General features: G+C 39.2%; 1 protein-coding gene across 1 annotated transcript; it reads left to right on the top strand.

The window, feature by feature from the left end:
* The first annotated feature begins 18,187 nt into the window (after positions 1–18,187).
* LOC113355673 (potassium channel AKT1-like) lies at positions 18,188–24,219 on the top strand. Its single transcript, XM_026598589.1, has 11 exons — positions 18,188–18,642; positions 19,143–19,499; positions 19,611–19,668; positions 19,762–20,079; positions 20,254–20,499; positions 20,588–20,686; positions 20,880–20,912; positions 21,039–21,224; positions 21,483–21,677; positions 21,762–21,837; positions 23,050–24,219. Exons 1-11 carry the CDS (start codon positions 18,446–18,448, stop codon positions 23,949–23,951), a joined length of 2,667 nt encoding a protein of 888 aa, XP_026454374.1. The 5' UTR covers positions 18,188–18,445; the 3' UTR covers positions 23,952–24,219.
* The last annotated feature ends 948 nt before the right edge of the window (positions 24,220–25,167 follow it).

Below are 25,167 nucleotides of genomic sequence, written 5' to 3'. Positions count from 1 at the left end.
GGATGACAAAAAAAGGTGGGGGGAAAGTTGTGTTTGGTGAAATGGGAGCAAGTCATCAAGAAGAATAATGATAGTGGTATGGAAGTAAAAAGAATGGATCTCATGAATGATTGTCTTTTAGTGAAAAGGGATATGGAGGTTTTCCCAAGAAAAGACACTCTATGGAGATTGATTATTGGAGAGTTATATAGTAGTTAACATGGAAACCAGTTCACTGAAACTCTTAAGAAAAAGCTTATGGTACCTTTATCTGGCGTGACATTTGAAGAGGAAAGGGTACGAACTACACCACCAATTTTCCCATTCAATGAGAGTATGTACCTGTGTAATGTTTTTTAACAATCAAAATAATAAATTTTAATGAGAAAAAGTAAAAGGAACAAACAAGAATTTTGTTAACGAGGAAAATTGTACTGGCAGAAAAAACCGGGGCCCTCGTCCATCTTTGAACACCACACTGTATTAAACCTCTAAAGGCACTAGCATATTATCGGACTTCAGACTGAAATGTAGTTGAGACCGAATTATCCCTACATGAAATTCAACTGCAGTTGTGTTCCTTATGTCTACGCACTTGATTCCCTTAGCTGGAGTCTTTATACCTCTAACTCTAACTGACAAGCCTATTTGAGTTCCCGTTTAATATGTTTCAACCTAGGTTTGGAAATCTATTTGCAGCAAACGAAGTCCAGCAAACCTCACGGATACGGAAAACTTACACTATGTTAGCAGAGAAGCCTAAATCTATAATCACCTCTCAATAACAATCCAAACGAATCAAAGAATAATTTATATATCTATCTTGAGGAATTATAAAGTCTGAGATAAAGATAACTTTGTGATTTCTATCTATATTGTTCATGATCCATGAACTTCAATAACCATTAGGACAACAGTAGGATACAAGAACTATCAGGTAAAAAGATAGTCTAACAGGGTTTCATGAATACCTAAGTGAAGTCTTCAACTAGGACACACGAGTGTCATGGATTATAAAGTCCATCTAGAAGGGTCTCTCTATATATAAATTTTCAAGGTTACAAATAGCTCTGAAATCAAGCTAAGAAAATTTTGAGATCCATGCAAACACTTTCTCAGTTCAGGTGAAATTCTTATTAGGAATTCATGTAAGCATGTGAAAGTATGTCTTGAAACACGTAAGAATATACACTATGGTCTGGATTTTGAACCGTGCATAATGATAGTCCGTAGAAGTTAAATCATCTTTTAAACTTACAAGCACTAGCAGCGTTTAATAATACTCAAGATTAAACAATAATACACAAGCCTAAAGTGAAGTTGTGAATAACGTTTTCTTAGAAGTGTTTATGAAAGTTGTAGAAAAATCGAACATAGTCATATAGAATAGTTTGTTAGCTTTTGCTAAACTGGAACTTGATTGTAACACACAGTGTTTTTAGCATGGCGCATGCTAAAAGATGCGTCATGGCCTGAGATGAAGCTTCATTCAAAGCTTCCGTTGCTTGGTAAGCGGTAGATTGGCTTAAGGCCAATATCGTGCCAAAATAGCGCATTACGTTTGGCATTTGGCCAAGGGCCAATGTTGCATCATCATGATACATTAGACCAGTTGGGTAGGTGGCATTGAGCTTGTAGCGTAATCATTGCGCATTATGAAGACTACCTTAGAGCCAATATCGTACTATCATTGTGCATCAGGCTAGAGCGGGATGACCTAGAGAATATTGCATAATCATTGTGCAATACGGCAGAACGAGTGGTGAGTAATCATTGTGCATCAGGCCAGAGAGGGCTGGCCGAACGAATGTTGCACAATCATTATGCGCATTCATTACGATGAACAATGAAGCAGGCATGTCATTTTGGTCCCCTTCCCATACTTGTAGAAATTCCACTAAGACATATATAGGGAGGGGTACTTGGTTGAAGGTGCACATACGGACCATGCACCAAGTAAGATAGCCTTAAAGATGTACAACCATCACGGCTGGACATTGGAGTGGCATATGGGCCAAAGACGGAAGTACATCCATCACGAACCTTCACGAGACTTGGCTCAGGAAATGTTCAGCCGTCATGGACGGACATTAGAACTGGCATGTGAGCCAGAATTGAATGTACATCCATCAAGGTCGTACATCGCAATTGGCCAGGGTGGTGAGGTGCAGCTATCACGGCCTGGGGAGTTGATGAATGATTTTTGGTCCCCCAAATTAAGTTGTAAAAAATGTAAAGTTAACATATATATGGAGGGGTAGTCGGTTGAAGGTACATATGCGGGCCATGTACCAAGTAAGATTCATAGCTTAGTCGGAAGAGTATAAATGATGCTTAGGACCATTTATAGATGCGTAGCCTTACCAATGGAGCGTGTTAAGCATGGGCATCACTATTCCATGCCGCGGGCCAAGTATTTATCACTTGGATGCATTTTTACGGAACTCCTACATGGACTAGGCCATTACCATTATTGTTTGGCCTGGACCATGCAAACGAGTTGGCTTAAGCTTTTGTCACTTCGAGGATGAACTACGGTCTGTGCTTGATCACTTTATAGTAGGGATGGTACGTAGGCAGCCGCAATGAGTTGCAGCATTGCTGGTCCAGCACTTTGTTGCTCATATCATCTAATTGTGAGATGATTGCGACATCCTGGACTCTCATATCATCTGGCTCGGTAGCTCGATGCAAGAGATGATTGTGGCCAAACTTGATGAGGCTAGTTGCATTTCATTCCTTGGATGCTCATACTTCCTATCAAGGCGTTCGACATAGGCTAAAAACCCGAGTGTCGTAATTTAGCTCAAGATGAGTCCATTTTGATGGGAAATGGCCCAAAGATCAAAACATGTTGATCTATAGATTCACATGGTCACCAGAATTTATCCAAATTACATCGTTTAGGGCCTCAAAAGACCGTTTTAGCCGTTTTAAGAAAGTCTTTATTTTCTTAATGAACCCTTTTCGGAACGAGGGTAAGTTGGAACGGTGTTAAATCTAATTTATCTGCATCATGCTCCACGTGCATGCTTGCAAGGACGAATGGACATGCATTTTCCTAACCATAAGGACCGGATCGTAGCTTCATCATGACGCACCGGGGGAGTTATGGCCTTCGCGCCCAGGCGTAATTTTCCGGTCCGTCACATTGATAGGTTTGCAAACTACTAAAAGTTCGCAAAGTCATGCTGTAGGGGTACACAAATTGGGTTCGCAAACCTTCCCTCATTCTCGAACTCAGATGTAAAGTGCGGGTTACAAACTTCTACAGTTCGCAAAAGTCGGATCCTAAGGGTATGCAAACATCCCCATATTTTCGATCCCAGATGCAAAGGTATGCAAACTGGGTTTGCAAACTTCTACATTTCGCGGAATTCAGATCGACTACTTTGCTCTATGCAGTTCAATTCTTTCATAACTATATTTGAAACATTCTCAACAGTTATAAACAATATACGTTGTTGCTTAGGCAATTTCCCAATGACCAACTTGAAACAAAAATAGTTTGTGAACAGTAAATTGTTCTAACTAAGATTGTGAAGCATCTATGAACATCCATTATTTGAATCATATTTCGATAGTTTAACCAAGACAAGCTTGATTTTAAAATTTCCTCTTTGCAATATTAAACCTACTAAAATCATACGACATAGTCTCATAGATAGAATGGTTTATACCATGATTAAGTAGGATAAGATAGTCTTCACAAGCTATTTATTGTTAAAGTTCTCGTAAATGTCTTCGTCAGTTCTTCAGTCTTCGATCTTCGACGAGTGATACCTGATACTCGACTAGCATACTCTATTCATGTCGAGACTTGATTTTAGTATACTATAAATCAAGATATAGTTTTGCACATCTAACATTGATAACAAGCTTGAGGTAGCGAACTTGCGAGTTCAACCAATGCTCTAACAACATTATTTGAAGAGGCTCTGCAACACAAGTTTTTTTAAAATTTATCAGAAAACAAGATCGAAAGGCAAGATGATGGGTGATGTAGAGTTGGCGGAGCCTTGAAATTCCTTACAGAATTTTCCCCATGGCAAGGCAACAGTTGGGGATGATTGAAGACAAGCTTACTTCTAGTCGTACTATCAGAACCACAACTTCAAGTTCATCTGAAAACAACGGTATCCTCTTAATATAGTTTTTTCATTTGGTGCGCAACTCTCCATATGCACTAAGGACTATTAGATGCACAAACCATTTTGAAATGAAAACTCCTGCCTTTTATGTGAGCGCAATGATTCTAGCATTATGGTAACCAACCATATTAGTCGTTTGCAGTGTTACTAGTTCAGAGATACTATGCAGCGCGAGCGAAATTCTTTCCCATCTTCACGTGGATTTGAAAACCAAGTCTTAACCTAAAATCTACTCAATAGACAAAACATAGCCTATGTTAAAGAAACTATAAGTAATATTCAAGTCAAATTCAACCCAACCACGTTTGATAATCGCCTATCTAACGACATTAGCTATCAAAGTAGGTCCATAAAACAACTAGCATGTTGCATGCCCTAAGAACATGGCCAATCAAGCTACCATATAGCTGAAATTGATTAATTAAATTTAAACCTCTATTACATTGACACGATAACCAAATTTAAAAATAATCTTAAAACTACACAAAATTTGTTAAAAAGACCAAAACCAACCATTTCTGGGTGAAATGGACAGTTAGATTTTGATACTGTTTAAATGGACAAAATGTAAAAATAGGCAGGATGTAACCAGTTTCATCGTGTCCATTTTCAAATATTTTTTCTTATTTTTAATTTACACAGGATGTATCCAATTTCATCCTTGCTATTTTTTAAATTTAAGCTAGGATGAAACTGATTTCATCCTCACTATTTTTTTTTTGTCATTTCACCCAAACTATTTTTTAATCGTCCATTTGAACAGTGATTTAAAAATATTTAGACAAATGACCCATTTTCCGCTAAAACTAAGTATTCAACGACAATTTTTCATTTTTATGCCATATTTTGAGTGTAAACATGTGCAAAAAAGTTCGAAATATTCAAAGTAATTAGTGGAATCACTCATCATCATAAATTTGAACGATCAAAAACTCAACAATTTGGCAAAGTCATTACCAACCAAATCAGTTCTATAAACTTAATAATGGATAGTATAGTAGAAGTAATACTTATGTTGGTTGCTTTAGCAAAAAAGTTCAAAAGCAGGTGAAGGTAAAACCGCGAAAACCATTTAAGAAATGACAAGAACCTACGGCTATACTACTACTAGAAATGGCTTTTAATCAAAAAAGGGAAAGAATATTCCATGAATCCATGTTATTTAAGTAGTATGAATCATGGGAGTTCTCGAACTGCCCTACAAATTTGTGTACGTATTTTCGTGTCCAAAACTGTTCACTTTCTTGTAGATAGCTTTTTAACTTGTGAAGTGGACGGTTCACAATTTGACAATCATGAGCTAAATCACTTTTGAAAGATGATTCATGCGGCAACAACAGAAAAAGGTCCATACGTGATCGTTGAGTATACGTAGAGGGCCGGGTTCATGCATCTTAATTATTTTACTTCGACATTTTCTCTACGGATAAAAAGTTGCGAAAATTAGCATTATATCAGTGTGAATCGACATTTTTTTTTTGATATAGAATTTGGTGTCTGACAAAATTTGAATTCCCGACCTAATCAACTTGTTACGGGCATGTAGTTCCCATGTTTTTCATTAACTCTTTCCTTCTTGAGACGTGACGTGAGGGTTTGGATGGAGCCAAAGATAAGTTTGCTGTCCGCACGGACGGCATTCCGTATGATTTTATATCTTTTTATATCAGATAACACGGGAATAAAACTCCTAATCTATAAAAGAAATTTGTTAGTTGGATATATGAATGCATGTATTTTTGACTAAACTGGGCAGGCATTTCCGTGTTTAGGATGTGATTTCTAAGACAAAAATTCAACCTTTTCTTTTCTCAAAATAACAAAAATTAACAATTAAGGCACTGCCCTTGAAATGGAAAGCACGGCGCATAAAAGTGAGGTACACATGTCCCAGACAATTTCCAGTTTTAGCTTAGAGCCTAGATTAGACTAATTATGTATTTAAAGACATTTATATCCTTTACTTCACCGACCACTTGGAGTTTGTGCAGGGTATTTTAGTCGAAATTTCTTCAAACACAGACACAGTTACAAGGAAGATGATACTAGATCCGGTGTTTAGGCTTTAATGAGCATGTGAGACGGGACCCACTGAAGACCACTGGATAAGAGAGGCAGAGGGCTCCTTTAATGGCAAGATTACCGTAATCGAACTGATCCATCTAGGGGTGCACATACCCTACTCATACCCGCCAACCCTACCCTACCCGCCAGTTTTTTAACCGTATCTTATCCTATTCATTATTTGGAGGGTAGGGTGGCGGGTAAAATTTTTCTTAACTGTCAGTAAACGGGTAGGATGGCGGGTACAGGCTATATCCTACCCACCCTACACGTTGTGCAGCCCTATTTCAGAGATTAGAAGCAAGTGAAATTTCATGGCCTGCGAGACAACATGTTGTTGCTTGTGGTTCAGTTTGTAGGTCTTGGAGAGATATTACTAAAGAAGTTGTTAAGACACCTGAACAGTCTGGTAGACTCACTTTCCCTATCTCATTAAAACATGTTTGATTCTTCACTTTCCCTATCTCATTAACGTGACAAATTAAGTTTCTCTGGTTGATTTTTGTGAGACTCTAAAGGGTTGAATTTGATTTTCATTTGTGTAGCCGGGTCCTCGGGTATCGCCAATACAATGCTTCATCAAAAGGGAAAGAACAACTTCTATTTATCATCTGTATCTGGGTTTAACCCCTGGTAAGTTGTGTAGTTTTCAGAATATTCATACTGTTAAGGAGTCTGAGGACTTGAGATGACTCGTGTTTGGTTGAAATTGATTGCTGAAGTGTAACGTATGAGTAAGAGACTAGAGTGTAATCTTAATCCTTTGTTAAGTGATAAGGAAAGAGATGTACGATCCTAATTATGTTTCTCGAATTGCAGCATTGTTGGGGGAGAATGGGAAATTGTTGTTTGCTGCTAGAAAAGTTAGAAGAGCAACCAACACTGATTTTGTGATATCTTTGGTATCTGATGATTTCTCTCGGGCAAGCAACACGTACATTGGAAAACTGAGGTAAGATATAGTTTTTACCTAGGATTCATAGTTTATATGTTTGAATTAAAGGTTTTCTTAATAAATGGTTATACCCGCCACCCTACCCTACCCGACCCGCCAGATAATGGGTTGGGTAGGATCTTAGCCGTTTAATGGCGGGTAGGGTGACGGGTAAAATTTTGCTTAACCGCCAGTAAACGGGTAGGGTGGCGGGTATAGACCATATTCTACCCACCCTACCCGTTGTGCAACCCTAGATCCATCCCATAAATGATGTACCGCCTAATGTGTCCAAAGTCCAAACTACAAAGGAGTATTGACGTGCATTCCACTTGTTCCAACTAATGTATGTACATAGAACTGAATTTGCATGGCTGATACAATATTCTTTTCTTTTCTTTTTGGGTTGGGATTGGGGATTTTGCGTTTCCCCCTAAAAAAGATACCTATTTTTCATTACCCCTTTATAAATTTCTAATTGATGAAACCCCCTATCTGTTATAACTGCCGTTAATAGCCAACTAACTGTTCACGTGCAGTGCACATGAGTGCCATTATAAAATAATAACATCAATTGGATGGGAGTTTCATGACAAGCTAAGATCCTACATTTTTTTGAATGACAATTCTCAGTCTGTGAAACAAAAAGTTATCTGCCTTAATATTTGTACCATTGTTGTTGAGGCAATTTTGTAATCTTTTCAAGAAGTTTATTCATCTAGTCATTAGAAGAAATTTATTCATTTAGTTATTCGACTGACTGTAATATTTCATCAGAATTAATAGCATCAGTAAGCCAAGGAGGCATATGCTCCTGCCATTCCTGTATACTTGTAAAAGATAAAGTGTTTTTCTTTTACAATAGTGTCTGCGATATTATTTTCTTCACAATGGATAAAACTACATGTCAATGAGCTAAAACTTTAAGTAAATAAACTACATCTTGAATAATAGGAGCATTGGTCCGTTTGATTGCTCATTTTCTCCGTTGATAGCATTCACCACTTTTTGACTATCTCCCTCCAAGTGTAGCTGTAAAATGCCTTTATCTTTAGCGCAAAGAATTGCTTCAAATGCTGCCAACGCCTCAACTTGTTTCGGATCTAGAGTTGTGGTGCAGATTCCCCGAGCTCCATTGCTTGTACCTGAAACATCACGACTTAATAGCCCATTTCATGCATTCTATCAAAATTGCAGAAGGTTGCATCAAAATTGACTTTTGTATTACTATTCAAATGTCTTTTCCAGTTCCTTGAATGTATCTCAGTTACTTTATCTCTTCTAACAGGAGGTTGAACTTATTGTATTCTTAAACAGTCTAAGATATGAATCTTAATGCATGCAACAATTGGATCAGTTTTAATCTGTGAATTCTCAAAGATAACACTACACCGAAATTTCCAGATATGCTACATTATAAAGAAAATATACTAGAATTGAGTAGTATTATCAGGTCTATTCTAAACATCCTTATCAAACCAGGATTTTATCCACTGATGGATATCCTTACCTTGAAGCAGCTGCACACAAGTTAGATCAATATTAGAAAGAACATTAGAGAAAACATTGAATTCTAAAAAAAGATGTCGATGAGTTTCTTTGTGACATTTACAAAGAGGGCATTCATCCAAAACACGAGAACTAAATCTACTAATTTTATCTTTAGTCGGTAAGCACTGATAAAAAAAATCCACAGGAAGTGTTGCAATTTTATTGGAAATTTAGTTTTCTATAGAGCTTTCCGATCTATATCATTACTACTAGTGGGTCTAGTTTTGGTATCATCTAAAATAGCCCTATAAGCAGCTTTAACTGAAAATTCCCCGTTAAAAACTGGTCTCCATCTGTGGTATCTTTTCCATCTATAGGTATCCTAATGTTCTATATAACAGTAACAATATCTCTATCAAATAAAGCTTCTAGAGTATCAGTTTTCCAAGTTTTATTTTCTTCATCTATTAAATGTGAGACTTTATTTATATTATCGGAGATATAAATGGATTTAGGAGGACTATTTATATTAGGGATCAAAGTATCCTTCCAAATGGAAATATCAGTACCGTCGCTTATTTGCTAACAAGATAACTTTTTGATGATGTTTATCCCATCACGTATGCCTTTTCAGGCCCAAGAACGTTGTCTGGGTAGGACAAAATTGAGAAAGTTGGAATAATTAAAATACTTTGCCTAAGCAGAATAGCCCAAGGGGCTTCAGGATCTTCAATCATTCTCCAAGCTAATTTACCTAGCAGAGCTTGACTAAGAATAACAGATTTCCTAATATTTAGACCTCCTAAGTCTTTAGAAATAGCTACATGATTCCATCTTTTCATATAAACACATTTTTCACCTTGTTTCTTATTCCACCAAAAGTTTCTTACAACAACATCCATTTTATCAGTAATTTTCTTTGGCATAGGAAAATCAGCTATATGATGGCTTGCAAGAATTCCTAAAAGTGACTGATTAAGAGTTATCATACTTGACTGAGCAATGTATTTTGACTTCCAAGGTGCAAGTCTATCACTTAACTTTTCCAACAAAGGATTGAAGGATTCTACCTTGTTCTTCTGGAGTAAAAAAGGAACACGTAGATATTTATCCCGCAAAGCCATTATTTTGATATTCAAAGTATTAGAAATTTCACAGTTGATGTTATTAGGGACTTTAGGACTAAATGTTATGCTAGATTTTTCAAAGTTCACAGAGCGGCCAAAATATATGCTAGATTTATATATTACATTAGTTATATGTTTAGCTTCAGAGGTTTATGCTCTAGCAAATAGAAGGCAGTCATCTGCAAAAAAATAAGTGACACACAGAAGGGTCATTTTTAGCGACAGTACAACCGTGAATATCATTGTTTTTCTCAGCAGTAAATAAAGCTCTAGAAAGAGATTCTATGCAAAGTATGGAAACATACGGTGATAAAAGATCACCTTATCATAAACCTCTTTGATGTTCTCGAGTATCTCACTAGGGGAACCATTCAAAGGAATTGAAGCTGAAACAGTAGTAATGCATTGACTAAAATCATTAGAGAAACCTAAGCTTTATAGTCTATTAATTACAAAACTTCGCTATATCCCATCAAATAAAGCTTTACCCATGCCAAGTTTTATAGACATCCATCCTTTCTTACTCTTGTTTTTTTTTATGGTATCAATTAGTTCATGTACCATAACAATATTATTTTTTACCACTCTACCAGGAATAAAAGCAGTCTGAAACGATGAAATAAAAACTAATTCACCATAGACTTAAGTCTAGTGACAAGCAACTTAGATATAATCTTGTAGCTCACATTGCAGAGACTTATGGACCTAAAATCAATAGCAGAAACAAGATTTATTTATTTTTATTTTTTTGGGGGGGGAGGGGAGATGAGGGCGGTACAACTATAGTTAAGCTGTTTGAGTTAGTGTTTCGAGTGGAAGAAAGATTGAACCATATTAACAATATCATTACCTACAGTAGGCCACATAATTTAATAGAAACCAGGGAGAAACCATCAGGTCTAGGTGTAGTCCAAGGATGCATGCTAAAAATAACATTTCTTATTTCGTCATGAGTAGAAATAATAGTTATCAATGGGTTAATCTTATTTAAGTAAAAATGTATCATCAACCTGGTAAATCTGAATGAAAGTCGTAGCATATTATTTGAAAGCCTATGTCCTAGGTAAAACGAAATCCATACTGGTAAAGTACCAAATAGGAAACTTGCATAAAATAATTTTTATATGACCTTTTCTTTGTATAATAAAATTACATAAAGCCTAAAATGATTACCTCCTTCTCCCTGAAATGTTATATATTCCAGCATGAAATATGGAGATAATCATGCCATCCATGCCGATAGAAGAGTTATAGATACTACAACATTAATTTGTAAGAATCTGGCCAAGCCAACTGATAAAAAAACAGATGTTATATCTCTTACAAATTAGAGTAATATTAAAAAGTTGATAGTTCTGATGTATCCTGAGATTAACGAGAACAAAAGAGAATAGATGGATATTGTCTGAGTTTCTATCTTTATAACTTGCATGGTAACATAAGGCAAATCTTCATTGGACAACATCTTCATAAAAGGTTTTAATTTTCCAGAGCATAGCTATATGTTCAACTTGGAGTTCAACATTATGATGTTGCATCTCTTTGGCCCATCCAAAAGCTAAAACAGTTCTTCTCAAGCTTCAATCCTATCCAAAATATCTCGGGAGTCCTCTTGCTCGAATACATTAATTTTCCAGCAAGATCGACATCAATTAGGGAAGCGTCGCTTCTGTTGTTGTCAGAGTCATATATAATACAGATTTTTATGGTTACATCGGATGGATCTTTGTCAGTGGATGAGAAATAATCATTTTGAATCATGTCAAATGTATTGTAATTTTGTTGTTAAGGGTATGATCATGTTTATCATGGACCCTGTTAGAAGAGTAGAGGTGTTGTTTGATGCTTCTAACAGTCAGATTACGATACAACTCAGTTTTTTTAATCACATGAATTTCGTTGGGCTTTATTTTCAAACCAAGAATTAAACCATTCCTTTGGGTGGTAGTGTTTTCAGATTCAGAGTTGTTATAACCAAAGAGCCTCTGCAGACATAATTGGGAAATGGACAATACATGAAGAAATGTGTCATGGTTTCCTCCCCAAGGTTGTAAGAATTAAAAATTAGATTAATAATATTATGAAGGATGTTGACATCGGTAGAGGGGATGTTCTCATTTTCGTCTTGTTATCGAGTACCCACAAGTGCCCCAATATCATGTCGTAACCTAGTTCTTTGACAATGTGGAATTTGATATGCGTTATAGCGTCTCCCATCCTGATCTCGAGATTAATGTAGACGTACGCGTTCAAGGCTTCTCCTCCCGGGCTCTCAATCACGTATGGGGAATGGGTAGCCTCTTGTTTCGTAAATCTCGCAGCTTTCAGAGTCTTGAAGGTAACAATGTTGAAGTCAGAGGCCGCATCGATTATCGTTTTTTCGAACTCAATACCTCTTAAATAGGATGTGGTCAGCAGTCCCCAGTTGTCTTTTTCGATTCCGCTTCCTGAGAGAGATTGGGATCTTGGCGTGGTTTCTGTAGTGGGAAAAAGCCGTTTGCCTGACATGACATGATTGAGAGCCGTGAAGATATCTTGGCGTTGTACCTTGTAAAGGTAGAGAATTTTGCATATGTGCTGCATCATGGATCGTACAGTCTCGTGCACGGAGTCCCCAGAGACTCTACAATTCCTCACCGGAAGTGGGTCTCGATATACTCCCTCGTTTCCTAGCTGAAGTTCCCCTTCCTCTATCTTTTCTTTGAAAATATGTTTTAGTCTGTTGCAATCACTGGTTGGGTGATGAAAAAAATCTGTGATAGTGGCAGTATTTGGGGTTTTCCATCTCGGCCTCAGTCGGTGGGCGTCTGGGAGATGGTAGTCTGATAACATCATCTTGAATCCATGCTTCTAATAGATCGATCACCTCCTCAATGGGAAACGGGAAATCCAGGGCATTTCCTTCAACTTCGTGATGACGCATGGGATCTTTAGCGGCGGCCTTCCGTGGAGGAGTTTCTCATCATGTTGGTACTTCGCGTTTAGGTTGCTGGTCTGCAGCTGGGGTTTTCCTTTTTCCTCCCTCGTTTACTACGCTCACAGAGGAGGGACCAACGTTGTACTACTTGTTGATGAAACGTCTATTCCCGCGAGTTTCGCGCACGTCTTCAGCTCTGGTTGGTCTATCTCTTTTTAATAATGCTGGTGTTGTCGTTGCTGATCGCCTGGCAGCTTCATGGTGCTCAGAGAATGTCTGGAAACACAGGTTTTATAGCAAGGTGCGGTAAATGAGATCCATACCATTGATGCATGAATTCACCAGTTGTTGTTCGGTCACATTTGGGTCATGACAGTCTAGTGCTTGAACCCTGAATCTCTTGACAAAATCATTTGGAAGTTCATTGTCCCATTGGTACATCCTTCCTAGGTCCGAGAAGGTAACTTGTTCAGACACAAAGAAGTACTTTTTGTAAAATGCGGTAACCATGCCACCCCAGTTGGGGATGCTGTTTGGCACGATGTTGTTGTACCATGTGTATGCTCTTCCGGTAAGCGATTTCAAAAACTCTCCTAGATGAAGAACGTGATTGTATTCATGTTCTCCTAGGGACTCCAAGAATCGAGAGACATGCTCACGTGCATTTCCGGTACCATCGTACAGGGTAAAAAAGAGGAGAGGAGTATCCTCTTGGAAGAGGAATTCTTTGTATTTCAGGTGGGTAAGGAGGTTGATGTTGATGCATGTTTATTTCATCATTCTTGATTCGATTCCGGAGAAGTTGCTCCAGATCCTCTCGTGTGACAAAATTGGACGGCTTATTTCTTTCCAATGGAGTTATGGCACGAATCTCCTCGTCCACGGAGATGCGTTCCGTCGAGGTGCTGACGCCAGGGGTGTTGAAGACGTCTCTCATTGGCTCTGGAGGTCCTGACTCCTGCGGCAGCCGTTCTGTCAGGGATTTGAGAAAAACAAGTACTTCTTTCTGTATCGAGACCATGTTCGTCTGGGGTCTAGCGAGAACTTCCTGTCGTTCCATTAAATCAGCGATGGTAACATAAGGTCGGCTTCCTATGGTTCCTCCGGTTTCTCGTCCCGTTGGTGGGGTAATTGGAGTCTTAGTGGCGGTTGGAGGCGCCATGCTTGGCGAAGAGTTAGGAGCGCTAGCGGCAGCTCTGGCCCTGGTGATTGGCGGCGTAACACCTGAAGGAGCGCTTTCTGTACTGTCAGGATTAACAAGTTGCGCTGGAACATTCGAGGCGGCAGCGGCTCTGGCCTTGGTGATTGGTGGTGTTACACCTGAAGGAGTGCTTTCGGTGCTGCTGGGGTCAGTAGGCGGCGTAGTGATGCCGTTGGAAGTAGCGTTAACACCAGGGACAGATTCTGCATTGGTGTTCTCGGCGGCTGATCCGGATCTGGGTTCCACCATGTTGGAGTTGGAAGTGAAAGGTGATATCAGAAATTTGGAAGTTGATATTGCAACCGAGAGATTGATCTCCCACTGTGGTCGCCAAGTGTTTGAGGGTGAAAACGATTTATGCTGATTTTGGTAATTTCGGGTGTGTGGGTGAGAAACGAGTTTAAACTCTAAACAATGTATTGCAAGGGAGTACTTTAGATTCGAGAGATCAATATGTACAAATACGGCCTAAACCAAGTAATGGTCATTCCAGACTTTTTTTGGTCACAAAGTGAAGGACAAGGGTTGGTTTTGGGGAGGGAAGCGAAGAGAGTGTTCATACCAGAATAGTTGATTCTGGAAGAGTTGTTGCTTCATGACTTGTATCAGAAAGTGAGAAGCTAACATATGGAAAGCTAGCAAATATTTTCTGAGTGTTGTATCCTCCTGACCAGAACTTGTTGTTCGGTGGAAATAGGTAATGCCTATTTATACCAATCGAAGTGAAACGTACGCTGGTCTCATTAAAAAATGGAAAACGGGTGAGTAAATGGGAGGTGGTGGTAACCGGTAACGCCTGGAATTGATGTTCCTTAAAAGAAATCGTTTCACCATTACTCCCTGTATTTACTAACCGCCTCATCCTTATGACACTGTCTTATAACAGGCGTAGTGTATGCCGCACGCTGTAAACCGCCAAACCAATACCCAATGAGCATCCCCCAGTTTGTGACATGTGTTGATGTCTCGAGCGTTTTCGTTGAAAACATGTAGCATGTTGTTGTTGTCTGGAAAGTTGAGCTTGGGAGACTTGCCGACTCGATGGTGACCTTCGACGGTCGAGATTTTGCATCTTATGAGGAAAGGTAGCCGTTGATTATTGTAACCCTTCGTTTGGTAGCCAGTGGCATGAAAGAATGATCAGTATAGCTTCAATAAGGCCTAGTTTAGGCGCGGCCAAAAGTTAGGGTTTTGGCTTTGTTTAGGCGCGACCAAACTAGGGCCAAAGGTTGCCATGCGTTAGCTGGTAACCTTGGACGGCTAAGATCCGCATCTTAGATGAAAAAGTGGCCGTTGATTGTTGCAGGCCTTCGTTTTAGTAGCCAGTGGCATGAAAGCATGATCAGTATGGCTTTAATATGGCCTAGTTTAGGCGCGGACAAAAGTTAGGGTTTTGGATTTGTTTAGGCGCGACCAAACTAGGGCCAAATGTTTCCATGCGTTAGCTGGTAACCTTGGACGGCTAAGATCTGCATCTTAGATGAAAAAGTGGCTGTTGATTGTTGCAGGCCTTTGTTTTGGTAGCCGCATAGAGAATGACGACATGGTGGTTGGCATGCCATTGGCACATGTGGCATGGCATTCCTTGGCGCGGATTAGCGTGGCCAAAACTAGGGTTTTGGGCCAAAGATTACCATGCGTTGTTTGGCGACCTTGGACGGCTACGATTTGTATCTAAGATGGAAGGGTGGCCGTTGATCATCGCACGCCTTCGTTTTGGTAGCCGCGTAGGGAAGGCCGGCATGGTATGGCGCGACAAGGTGGTTGGCATGCCATTGGAACATGTGGCATTTCATGCATTGGCGCGGTTTTGCGTGGCCAAAACTAGGGTTTTGGGCCAAAGGTTACCATGCATTGTTTGGCGACCTTGGACGGCTAAGATTTTCATCTAAGATGGAAGGGTGGTCGTTGATCATTGCACGCCTTCGTTTTGGTAGCCGCATGGGGAAGGCCGGCATGGTATGGCGCGACAAGGTGGTTGGCATGCCATTGGCACATGTGGCATGGCATGCCTTGGCGCGGTTTGGCGTGGACAAAACTAGGATTTTGGGCCAAAGGTTACCATGCGTTGTTTGGCGACCTTGGACGGCTAAGATTTGCATCTAAGATGGAAGGGTGGCTGTTGATTATCGCACGCCTTCGTTTTAGTAGCCGCATAGGGAAGGACGGTAAGGTATGGCGCGGCAAGGTGGTTGGCATGCCATTGGCACATGTGTCATGGCATGCCTTGGCGCGGTTTGGCGTGGCCAAAACTAGGGTTTTGGGCCAAAGGTTACCATGCGTTGTTTGGAGACCTTGGACGGATAAGATTTGCATCTAAGATGGAAGGGTGGCCGTTGATCATCGCACACCTTCGTTTTGGTAGCCGCATAGGAAAGGCCGGCATGGTATGGCGCGACAATGTGGTTGACATGCCATTGGCACATGTGGCATGGCATGCCTTGGCGTGGCCAAAACTAGCGTATTGGGCCAAAGGTTACCATGCGTTGTTTGGCGACCTTGGACGACTAAGATTTGCATCTAAGATGGAAGGGTGGCTGTTGATCATCGCACGCCTTCGTTTTGATAGCCGCATAGGGAAGGTCGGCATGTTATGGCGCGGCAAGGTGGTTGGCATGCCATTGGAACATGTGGCATGACATGCCTTGGCGTGGCCAAAACTAGGGTTTTGGGCCAAAGGTTACCATGCATTGTTTGGCGACCTTGGACGACTAAGATTTGTATCTAAGAAGTAAGGGTGGCCGTTAATCATCGCACGCCTTCGTTTTGGTAGCCGCATAGGGAAGGTCGGCATGGTATGGCGCGGCAAGGTGGTTGGCATGCCATTGGCACATGTGGCATGGAATGCCTTGGCGCGGTTTGGCATGGCCAAAACTACGGTTTTGGGCCAAAGGTTACCATGCCGTTGTTTGGCGACCTTGGACGGCTAAGATTTGCATCTAAGATGGAAGGGTGGTCGTTGATCATCGCACGCCTTTGTTTTGGTATCCACATAGGGAAGATCGGCATGGTATGGCGCAGCAAGGTGGTTGGCATGCCATTGGCACATGTGGTGCGTCTTGCATGGTTGGCATGCCTTGGCGCGGAGGTGCGGCTGGCATGGCATGCCATTGGCGTAGTGGTGCGGCTGGCATGGTTGACATGCCTTGGCGGGAGGTGTTGCCAAAACTAGGGTTTTGGGCCAAAGGTTACCATGCGTTGTTTGGCGACCTTGGATGGCCAAGATTTGCATCTAAGATGGAAGGGTGGCCGTTAATCATCGCACGCCTTCGTTTTGGTAGTCCCATAGGGAAGGCCGGCATGGTATGGCGCGACAAGGTGGTTGGCATGCCATTGACACATGTGGTGCGGTTGGCATGGTTGGCATGCCTTGGCGCGGAGGTGCGGCTGGCATGGTTGGCAAGACTTGGCGAGGAGGTGTGGTTGGCATGGCATGCCTTGGCATGGAGGTTCGAATGGCATGGCATACCATTGGCGCGGTGGTGCGGCTGGTATGGTTGGCATGCCTTGGCGAGGAGATGTGGCTGGCATGGTTGGCATGCCTTGGCGCGGAGATGTGGCTGGCATGGTCTGCCATTGGCACAGTGGTGCGACTGACATGGTTGGCATGCCTTGGCGCGGTAGCATGAGAATTAGGGTTTGGCATAAATGATGTCAGTCAGTGTTAAGGGTTTTGCCGTGGAACATGACCCATGTAAAAAAAAAGGTACCCCGGTAATTCTTACGTAGGCATGCTGATTGATTCAATAAATGTGCTAATGGTCATAGTGACGTCATGTTAGATGTACAATTTTACGATTTTGACCCTAAACTAAAAACCACCATCAACAATAGGATAGTATAATACTAATCTATTTCGTTATAATAAAAAAAACGATATGTTTATTGAGAAAAAAATCCGCAAACGTATCTTGACTGAGAGAGAATCAAACCTGTTTATACATTTCAATCCCCATAATAGAGTTGTTGTTTAACCGTCCTTGATTTCTTCTTCGGAATGTTAATAAGAATGTCCCGAAAAATTATTAGAAAAATAATTTGTTCATGCATTTATGAACATATTTTGATCTAACAACATTGCAATAAACCATTTAGAAATGTGAATAACGTCTAGCTAATTTATTTGCTTAAACAAGTATTTTATCAAATGTCATCGGAGCCATCATATATTTTGGTCGTAATGTTTTAGATCAAAAATGCCCGGACATTTGCGTAAAAAAAATTGTCTAACAATTTGGTTGGATCCCACTTTTTGAAATGCAGGCTGTCTTTTTCACTCTTTAGAGTTCTCGCGAGGAATCCCCGGTAGTCGTCATTTGGAGGGTGTGTTTTGAATCTTCCAGATAGACGGTAATTATCATTTTTCCATTTTTTTTTTTCATTTAGGTCGATAATAATAACCAGGTAGGGTCAACAGGAAACAGTGAAAAGCAAAAAAAAAAAAAAACTTTTCCAAGGGAGAGGGAGGAAGAAGAAGGTGTCGAGGGATTAAAAAACAAGAAACAGCAGGTGGAATGGGAAGCTTATAAAAGCAAAGAACTTCAGAAACCGAGGGAGGAGAAAACCAAAGCAGAAGAAACAATGGAGAAACGAAGTGGTGGCGGCGGTGGTGGTGTGTTTAGGGTAAAAATGTGTGGGGAAGAAATAGCAGAACAGATGTCAATGGATGGAAGCCATTACAGTCTTTCTTCTGGAATATTACCTCCTCTTGGTGCTAGGAGTAATCGCAGACTCAAACTTCGTAGATTCATTATTTCACCTTATGATCCTAATTACAGGTGGGAGTGCCTACTTCTTCTCACAAGGATTTTGAGTTTTCATTTTCATTCGGATTTTTTTCATTTTCATTGAAGAAAAAAAGCCCACAATGATTTTGATTTTTCATTTTCATTAGAATTTTTTTCCTCCAAGGGTTCAATCTTTTTTATGATTTTTTGAGTGGAAATTTATTAATTTTATTATTTTTTTTGAAATATTCTTTATATCTCTCTGTTTTCATTTTGAAAATTGATAATGCAGAAAGTATTGATTTTTGACGAGATTAACAATGCATGAAAAGCAAAACAGCATTTTTTGTTTTTTTTTTGAAGTTCTTTTGGAACCCTTTATTCTTTTTCCAAATTGTTCCATTTTTCATATATTTTTTTAAGAATTGATTTCTGGGTTTCTGTTTTCATTTGTACTAGTATCAATTTTCAGCTAAATTTTCATTTTGCGCAAATGTGTGATTTCTAGCTATTTGAGGAGTTCTATCTAATGCAAATGTTGTTCTTTGCAGATATTGGCAAAATTTTCTGGTTCTTCTGGTAGCATACACAGCTTGGGTATCTCCATTTGAATTTGGGTTTATGATAAAACCAGAAGGAGGACTAGCCATTACAGATAATATCGTCAATGCATTCTTTGCAATTGATATTGTTCTCACTTTCTTTGTTGCCTTTCTTGACCGGAATACGTACCTATTCGTTGACAACCGTAGGGATATTGCCATAAGATATGCAAAAACTTGGTTGATACTTGATGTTATAGCTACAATCCCATCAGAACTTGCCCGGAAAGTGGTTGGCCCGCAGTATGGTTTCATTACTATGCTTCGGCTCTGGCGTCTCCGTAGAGTTAGTTCTATGTTCGCTAGGTAAGTAATCGGTGTCGAAGATATCTGAAAAACATAAATGAATGCAATTATTGTTTTTGGGAAGACAAATTTTGGACATCAATCATTCTGTGTTGTTCTTTGTTGTAACAGATTGGAGAAAGATAGAAACTTTAACTACTTTTGGCTGAGGTGTGCAAAGCTTGTCTGTGTGAGTGTCTTACCGGAATATCAAATTCTATGGATTCTTTTCTCTTTTTCTTACTGTTAATAGATATCTTACCTGGGCTGGTAACTTTTCTAGGTGACTATATTTGCCGTTCACTGTGCTGCGTGTTTCTATTATACTATCGCTGCACGTCACAAACACGCCGAAAGAACGTGGCTTGGTGCATCTTTTGGTAACTTTCATGAGCAAAGTCTGGGAATTCAGTATGTTACATCGATTTATTGGTCTATTACCACTCTTACAACTGTCGGGTATGGTGATTTGCATCCTGTGACTACGGTGGAGATGGTCTTTGACATATTCTACATGCTTTTCAACCTCGGATTGACATCATATCTGATCGGAAATATGACCAATTTGGTGGTCCATGGGACTAGTCGTACTAGAAAATTTGTAAGTGAAATTTTCTCCTTTGTTTGTTACATTGTAAAATTGATATAGTTTGTACAGTTAGTGTATTTTTATTTTGTGCAATTGAGAACTATGAATCTATGATCCACGTTTGGAGTGCTAACTGGTTCCTTATTCTGCTGTGTAACATTGTTTTCTTCATTTTGGAATTCATAGAGGGATGCAATTCAAGCTGCTTCCAGTTTTGCAAATAGGAACCATCTCCCAGAACGTTTACAAGATCAGATGCTTTCCCATCTGTGTTTGAAGTTCAGAACTGACTCTGAAGGGTTGCAGCAGCAAGAGACTCTTGAAGCCCTCCCTAAAGCCATCCGTTCAAGCATTTCACATTTTCTCTTTTATAATCTCGTTGATAAGGCATACTTGTTCCGCGGGGTATCAAATGATCTTCTTTTCCAGTTAGTAAGTGACCAAGAACTCTGTCAACATTCTATTCTGCTTCTTGAATAATTCTGTTTACCCCATCATCTAAGGCTCTATCATTTTGAAGGTCTCAGAGATGAAAGCCGAGTATTTCCCTCCGAAAGAAGATGTTATATTGCAGAATGAAGCACCCACAGACTTCTATATACTAGTTACAGGCGCTGTGGTAACCACTAAACTCATTTTTACGAAGTTCACTTTGTATTTACTTATAAAATAGAGATTTCCATTTACTCTTCAATGTCGGATCCATTTTTTTCGAGTACCATCAGTTTAGTTATCATTCTAGAGCCAGGGATTGTGTTATTTTTGTTGTAAGTCTTCCAGCTAATATGTCCAGTGTTTGCTCTTACTTTCAGGAACTAGTTGTACACAAGAATGGAATGGAACAGGCAAGTCTATAACCATATCCTCTGTTCACAAGTTCCTTGTTTTCACTGAAAATAACATTTGTGGGGCTGCTTTTTTGTAGAGCATATCTCATATTGAAGATTAACCGTCAGTCATTTGGTCTTTAGGTTGTAGGAGAGTTAAAGACTGGGGACATTTGTGGTGAGATTGGTGTACTTTGTTACAAACCACAGCTCTTCCAAGTGCGCACCAAAAGATTGAGTCAGCTGCTGCGTTTAAACCGTACTGCATTCCTAAACATTGTCCAGGCAAATGTTGGTGATGGGACCATAATCATGAACAATCTCCTACAGGTATGCAACCCCCTTAATGGCTCCTGTTCTTAATAGAAGTATCGAGTCGTAAAGTTGTGGTTACATATTTTAAGTTTGCTACACCTTAAAAAATCCATGTTAATCACTGAGGCGTATATTTCAACCTCTTGTCTCGGATTGGAGTCCGAGCTTACAGTATCACTCAAACATGTTTCAAACCGTTACCAGAATAAAACTTACGATCTAATACAGTATTTGGTATACTTTCCTTAACACAAAAATTTGGAATGTTTACAGCACTTAAAAGAGATGAATGACCCAGTAATGCAAGGAGTTTTGACGGAGACAGAGAACATGCTAGCTCATGGTAAACTGGACCTTCCGCTATCTCTGTGTTTTGCAACTCTCAGAGGGGATGATCTTCTGTTGCATCAGTTACTAAGAAAAGGCGATGATCCAAATGAATCTGATAACAGTGGCCGCACAGCTCTGGTTTGTGAATCTCCTCTCTTTCAGTCCTTCATGTTTTGTTTCTTATAAAGGATATTTACCTGGTATTTTTATGTTTGTCACCAGCATATAGCGGCAGCTAAAGGAAGTGAAAATTGTGTTGTTCTTTTACTAGATTACGGAGCAGATCCAAATAGCAGAGGTACGTTTAAGCTTACATAACCAACAAACTTATATGCTGATTCGAGTTGTTTTAACAATATTTGATTTTATATTATTGTGAATCTTAGTTTTTCCTGTTTGCTTATTCAATATCCCCGTGTATCCTTAGTTTTCATTGTAATATTTTATAACATTTTGAGTGCACAATGCATTTTTCCTGATCCTCGTGCCTCTTCCATTCTACTTTTGCACTTGCTATTTTTTGCCGTCTTCAATTTTCTATACATCCTCTTAGACTCATTGATTGAAAGGGTGTTTATTGCTGTTCTACATAACCTTTCATAAGCGACCTTAGAGTAGAAATGTGACAAATGTCCTTAGCATAATATTTCATTTGTTTTATGAATTCATTTCCTGCAAACGAGAAGCCATCTGCTAGGAGTTGTTGAGACGAGATGATAATAATAGGAAATAAGTCAACATGTATTAATTTGCTTTAGATTATAGGTTAATAATTGCAGTGCTGACTTTTCCTTGGAATTGCACAGTTGTAGCATTTTGTTGCCATCCAGTTTATAAATAAAAAGCCAAAACCGATGCTTTAGAATAATCAGAATATAATCCTACAGATTCTCTGTATTGTATATGTGTTACTCATTCAGTTTTGCTGATTGCACTCTTTTCCAACTATAATATGTATTTGTTCGATTTTATACTGAAAATATGCACATCCCTGTTATTTAAGTTATAGTCGTAGCAGTTCTTGCTTTAGAATAACCTTAATGTCATCCTACAGATTCGTTGTTGTTTTGTATATGTATTACTCATTCAGTTTTGCTGACAGCACTCATTTCCAACCATAATTTATATTTTTTTTTCGATTTTGTATTTCTCAAAGTTCCACATCCCTGTTATAAATGAACAAAAATTAACAAATCACCCCGACTAGTTCTCGACAATTACTTCCAGTTTACAAGTTTACGTTATTCGAATACATTTTTTTTTAATTTCTCTTTCGCATTTATTTACTTTTACTGTATTCTTATCATCTTGTTATCTTGACGATTGACAGTAAATGTAGTAATTGATTAACTACGGAGCTGGCTTTGATAATAATTTTAGGATTAGAAAAATCTTAACTTCAACTGAGGATTAAACCGACATCTAACCATGTTGCTATAATGTAACTAGTCTCGGATGCAATACAGACATGAGATATTTTGATTAATGATTTGCTTTTTTGCCTGTTCAGACTCAGAAGGAAATGTTCCTCTTTGGGAAGCATTAGTCGGGCAACATGATTCAGTGGTTAAGTTGTTAATAGACAATGGTGGAAACCTGTTCTCAGGAGACATTGGACAATTTGCATGCACTGCTGTCGAACAAAACAGTCTAGATTTGCTTAAGAAAATTGTAGAACACGGAGGAGACGTGACACTCCCAAAGAGCAATGGGACAACAGCACTTCATGTTGCTGTTTGCGACGGAAATGTTGAGATAGTTAAGTTTTTGCTAGAACAAGGATGTGATATTGATAAACCTGCTGGTGATGGATGGACCCCCAGAAATTTAGCTGATCAACAAGCTCACGAAGAGATTAAGTCGCTGTTTGCATCCACGCCAGAACCCAAACTCCAACGTGCAGTTTCAGTTGATCCCGTAACTGATAATAATAACAATAATAATAATTTCATTACAAGGTATAGGAGTGAACCCACAATTATTCATCCAGTACCACCAACTGAAGCAGGTAGAACTCCGTCCATGGAGGTTTTGTGGAGAGGAAACCGTCAACGGAGAAGAACGAGCAATTTTCATAATTCACTATTTGGGATCATGTCCGTTGCCCATGCAGGTGAGAGAAATTCAAGCAGTGAATATGAGCCTGGGACGCCTGCACATAATTTACCCGAGCTTTATCCTGCTAGAGTAACTATCAGTTGCCCAGAGGTGGGCGAAACCAAAGGAAAACTTGTTCTATTGCCCAAGTCTCTGGAAGAGCTATTTGGCATCGGTGCTGCGAAATACGGATTTTCAGCTACTAGAGTTTTAACCAAAAGTAAAGCTGAAATTGATGATATAGGACTGATTCGAGATGGTGATCATCTCATCCTCGTCAGTGGTAATTGGACTGTTGGAACATCAGATACATAAAAAATCGGGGACTTGATGATGGTATGGATGAATTTTTCTTTTTTTGTTGTTTCTTTTGAAAATTTTGTTGTTGCCACGAAATCCAAGTGTAAAAATAAGCCTGAGTGGTAGCTACAAAACTAACTTAGGCTGAAGGCATGATAACTATACAAATTTCATCCATTTCTGAGTCTGTCCAAGAATGTTAAGGGCACTGATCAGGAAATGTAACACACATTCTTTGAGAAAGAAACAATAAATGACATAAACTGAGAATAATTTTTGGAAATTTTCTTCATTTAGCAACTGCATTGGCCTTTTTTGTACTCCAACAACAAGAATCAAATTTAGAGTTTTTCCGCGACACAGTTTCTCCTGTTTTTTTGGCCCTAAGTTTTTCCAAAACAATGAACGTTTAAATCTTTCTCTGTTCAACAAGAAGAGGATGTTGAATCTTATGGAGTGTTTCAGTTATCTATCATCAGATGTTACATTAGACATTATCAATCGATTATCGACTAAAATGGTTCCATAATGCAAATCAGTATGCAGGACCTAGAAAAGTCTTGTTCGTCGTCCATTTTTCTCGAAGATGCACTTAAATCATCTTAATTATCCTGCTGGTGATTTTGGTAAGTTGGGTTTCATTGCTTTAGCTTTTACAGGTGGTGGGATGGGGATTGAGTATTGTCAGTATTTTGAATATAATGAGAATCATGAATCTATCGAGATAATTAGAAGGCTTAATTTTAACCTTCCGCTTAGTGGGAAAACTAGAATCCTTGGTTTGTCGAATAGTTTGATCTGTCTTTCTCGAAGATTGAGAGAGAAAAAAACTTATATTTGTAACCCTATCACCAGAAAGTATATTATGCTTCCATAAAATGTTAAGCAAGTGTTATGTTACCACAACAATTAAACAACAGATTGATAGGTTTATTCTCAAACCACAAGGGTAAGAGCCTGCTAGTTCATAGAACCAGTGAATAACAATGATAATACTTCAAATAAATTGATTAATTGATAAAGAACAACAATCGCCTCTCTTACATTATAAATGCAACAAACCCTATCTCGAGAAACTAGCGAATCTAGACAGTACAGCCAGCGACATTTAACCGGTGTACCCTATGTTAGAGCATTGCTCGGTCGAACTTGCAAGTGTTGCTATCTCAAGCTTGTTTGTCAAGTTTAGTTGCCAAAACTATAAGTCTTGATTTCTAGTCTACTTATAGAT

Source organism: Papaver somniferum, chromosome 3 (genome assembly GCF_003573695.1).
Source record: "Papaver somniferum cultivar HN1 chromosome 3, ASM357369v1, whole genome shotgun sequence".
In the NCBI taxonomy this organism is placed as follows: Eukaryota; Viridiplantae; Streptophyta; class Magnoliopsida; order Ranunculales; family Papaveraceae; genus Papaver; species Papaver somniferum.
This window is presented reverse-complemented; position numbering and strand designations above follow the sequence as displayed.